At 63.3% G+C, this 3,524-nt stretch overlaps 1 protein-coding gene across 2 annotated transcripts in view; it reads left to right on the top strand.

Annotated features, from left to right (window-relative positions):
• LOC102493356 (coiled-coil domain-containing protein 187) overlaps positions 1–3,524 on the top strand; it is an 18,698-nt gene that overhangs the window by 13,950 nt on the left and 1,224 nt on the right. The window contains exons 8-9 of one of the 2 annotated variants that reach the window (XM_006163346.3): positions 1,378–1,904; positions 2,315–2,399. In XM_006163346.3, coding sequence (XP_006163408.1) covers positions 1,378–1,904; positions 2,315–2,399 — 612 coding nt within the window. Of the gene's footprint in view, positions 1–1,377; positions 1,926–2,314; positions 2,400–3,524 lie in introns of both variants that reach the window. The other variant, XM_006163345.3, reaches the window with a different exon arrangement.

Here is a 3,524-nt window from a genome sequence, read left to right as displayed (position 1 = left end):
CTATGTCAGGTGCAGGCTCATTGGCACTGAGCCGATGGTACCACCCTGCAGCCATCATGCCAGCACCTCCAGAACCCACCCCTCCACTCCAAGCCCTGTCCCATCACATGTGCCTCCCTGGCACCCCCAATTCTGTCTGTCTCTGTGGATCTGAATACTCTGGGGACCCTAGAGGAATGGGCTCCTACAATATTTGTCTTCTTTTTCCTTTATGAGAGATGAGGAGAGAAACATCATGACCGACGGCCCCACCCCTGCCTCCCGAGTAGCTCCGATTACGGGGGCGGGAGCTGTCCCCACTGTGCAGGGTTGGCCCGGGGACTGAGTGGCGTCCCATCTAGCTTCCTGTGTCCTTTGTGTGTTTTGCCGTGTTGTGGCTGGCTTCTTTCTTTTTTTTCAGAGTCTTTTGCTCCAGGGCATGTACGCTTGCCAGAGAGACAGAGAAACAGAATGAGAAATCACCCCTGAGGGAATGGCCACACCACAATCCTTTCCCCTCCATTCCACTCTTGGGATTTGGGGCATGCAAACACACGTTCCTGGCATGAGTTTTAGGCTGCCGAATCTGGGGCTTGAACCATGGTTGAGTCTGTGAGAGGCCAGCAATGCAACCATTACACCATCTGCTGGTGCTATGGCTGGCTTCTTTTACTCAGCACCATGTCCTAGGCTTGTCCACGCTGTGGCACATGTCGGAATTCCTTCCTGTTTGAAGCTGAGCAGCACTGACTCTCGCTCAGCCACCGTGTGCAGGTAGACAGGGTCGTCTCCTCTCTTCCTTTATTCAGCAGAGCATGCGTGTGCACAGGGGAGACTGGGAGCGGGAGGAGAGCACCTTGCACAGGGCCCGGACACGCCATGGTCCCCTCCCTCCCGTCTCTAGCCCCCCGGATCCTGGACATTTGAGCATGTGGCTGGCAGGTTTCACGCTGACCGAGACAGGGGTTGGAACCTCAGTTGCCACGTGGGATCCCGTCCTCTTGAGCTGTGCTTTACCGCCGTGTGAGGGATCAGCACTGCTGCGGACATGGGTGCACAGGGGCTCTCCTGTCATGCCCTCCTTCCCGGGGGCTAGACCCGGAGGTGGTGATGCCCCTCAGCCCTGAGGAGCCTGCAGCCCACACACCGCTCCTGGTCACGGCGCGCTGGCGGTGCTCCGGGCTCCGATGTCCCCACACCCTCAGCCACGCTTGTTCCCTGCCCTTCTTAACAGCTGTGTGTGGTCGTTGGTCACATCCTGGGCCCCTTTGAGCAGACTCCAGGTCTGTCACAGATGCCATGGCCATGCTCATCCCTGTTCCTGCGTGTCACACGTGTGTCACACACTGCTGGGCGTGGCTGAGCCGGGACTGAGCCTGTGCGTGTCTCCCCATACAGCTTCTGCCTGTGTTTGAACAGAGCCCGGAACAATGCCAGGACGCTGGAGACCCCAGAGACGGGCGGTCCCCAAGACGGCTGGGACGGGCGCCCCCTGCTGCCTGCCACTTCCTCCCCGAGCCCCCCGCCCCAGGCGCTGTGCATCTACCTGGACCCCCGGGAGGCCGAGCTCCTCGGCATGTCCGGCCCACTGCAGCTGCAGCACAAGCAGGCCCTGCTGCAGGCGCTGGAGAGCACGGCCCACGCCCTCCAGCAGCGGATCGACAGGCTGACCGCCCAGCTGCACGGGTCTGTGGCGCCGGCCGCTGCTGGGGACCTGGACTTGGACTTGCCGCCCGCGCGCCCCAGCACTGTGCCTGCCAGGCGCCCGCTCACAGCGCCATCTTGCCCCACAGCCTTGGTGCCCAGTGGGGGCCCAGGGGTACCCCAGGCCTGGGTGGGCATGAAGGCCAGGCCCCGCCTCTTCCCCTCCTACTTCCTGAACGATGAGCTACCGTCCAGCAGCCTCCGCTGGGAGCGGCAAAAGAGTGAGAGCCTGAGGGCCCCAGGTAGGGCTGGCGCCCAGGCTGCAGGTGACCCGGTCCCACTGGGAGGTCAAGGGGGCCCTGGGCTAAGAACAACGGGACCCGGTTTCTCTCTGTCTCTCATTTCCTCTTCAGAAAAGGGGGTCCGAGAGCAATAGTGCGGCTTTTCCATGCAGCGAGGGTGAGCACGCTGGCTCTCCTGCACGGGATGTGGCCAGCACGTGTCCTCGCCCTCCAGCTGCAGGGCAGTGAGGCTGCCTCTGTGCCGCGCACCTGCTACCTGACCCCGGCCCACAGGGCTCGCAGACTCATGCCACCCACGGCCATGACACCCTGCGACACAGTCCTGCTTCCCTCCCCTGCCAGCCCTGCTGTGGCCTTGGGGAATGAAGCCTGACGCCCCTTTCCCAAAGGCTTCCTGGAGGAGGAAAGTTTGGAGCAGAAGAGGCTGCAGAGGAAGGCGGCTGCCCTTCGCGCCCTCGGTACCTGTACGGGGAGGTGAGCCACGGCCCTGGCCGCAGTGCCGTGAGCATGTCCCGCGGGCTGCAGGCTCACTGGCTGGTGGGGAGCCGCCTCCGGAGGTCCTCTGTCCACCCAGGCCCTGAGGCCCTGGTCTGAGTTCTCAGGTCCCCAGAGTAGGCCGGGGCCTTCTCTGGGGTCATGTCACACGGGTGCATTTGCAGTCCACCCCCCCCAGACGCTGGACCTGCGGTGGGCCCAGGCATCTTGGAGAACCACCAGCCCGGCTCCAGCCCCCACGGGTCCTCCATAATCCCCAGGCCACAGCTCGGCACCGAGAGGCTTTGTTCGCGGGGGGCTCAGCTTGGAGACCTACCTAGACGCGTGTGCCAGGCCCCCTACACTCGCCCATTGCTCCCTCGCTGAGCCCGAGCTCTGCAGCAGCTGCGGCTTCAGGGGACCCTCCCAGGATTGCTGGCGGTGTCTGGGGCCCTCTCCCAAGAGGTGCCCTGCACTAGTCAGAAAGTGTCCCTCCAACCCTATTCTTGGGGAGGCCCTCAGGCCGCTGGGCCCCTGCTACCCTGTCCTCGGCTGAAGCACCCGAGGCAGCAGACCCCAGCCTGGCCCGACCAGCCCTGTCCAGACAGCCCAGGACCCAGGCTTGAAAACTCAGAGCCAAGGCTGGAAAGCCAGGGCAGGAGTTCTCAGAAGGAGGCCAGGCACTGTTTCGGCACTCACCTTTCTTAGCGTCAGGGTGCAGCCAGAGGCTACCAGGAGCTCCCGTGCATCCGCTCGGTCCCCAGATGGCAGGGACCATGTCACACTACCTACCTCGGCTTGGTGGTCCCGGGCGCAAGGTCCATTTGAGGCAAGATGCCCCATTTGTTAACAGAGAGAGCAGGGTGGCCAGTGCGTGTGACCCCAAGGATGCTGCCCAGTCTGAGGTGCCCCTGTGTCTGGGCAGAGGGTTCTGACATGCACTGCTCCATGAGGCGTGTCAGAGCAGCCGAGGGGCTTGGGCTCAATCCCAGCTCTGTCACAGAGCTGGTGACCTCGAGCATAGTCACCCTGAGCCTAGGAAGTGGGGTGCAATGTGTGCCCAGCTAGAAGTGGGCGGTGCCCACGCGGCTCAGCTCTCCCCCCCGCCCACCTTCTCCGCCCTCT

This window comes from Tupaia chinensis, unplaced genomic scaffold (assembly GCF_000334495.1).
Source record: "Tupaia chinensis unplaced genomic scaffold, TupChi_1.0 Scaffold142100_1, whole genome shotgun sequence".
NCBI lineage: Eukaryota > Metazoa > Chordata > Mammalia > Scandentia > Tupaiidae > Tupaia > Tupaia belangeri.
The sequence above is the reverse complement of the archived record's forward strand: the minus strand, read 5'-3'. Positions and strand labels throughout refer to the sequence as shown.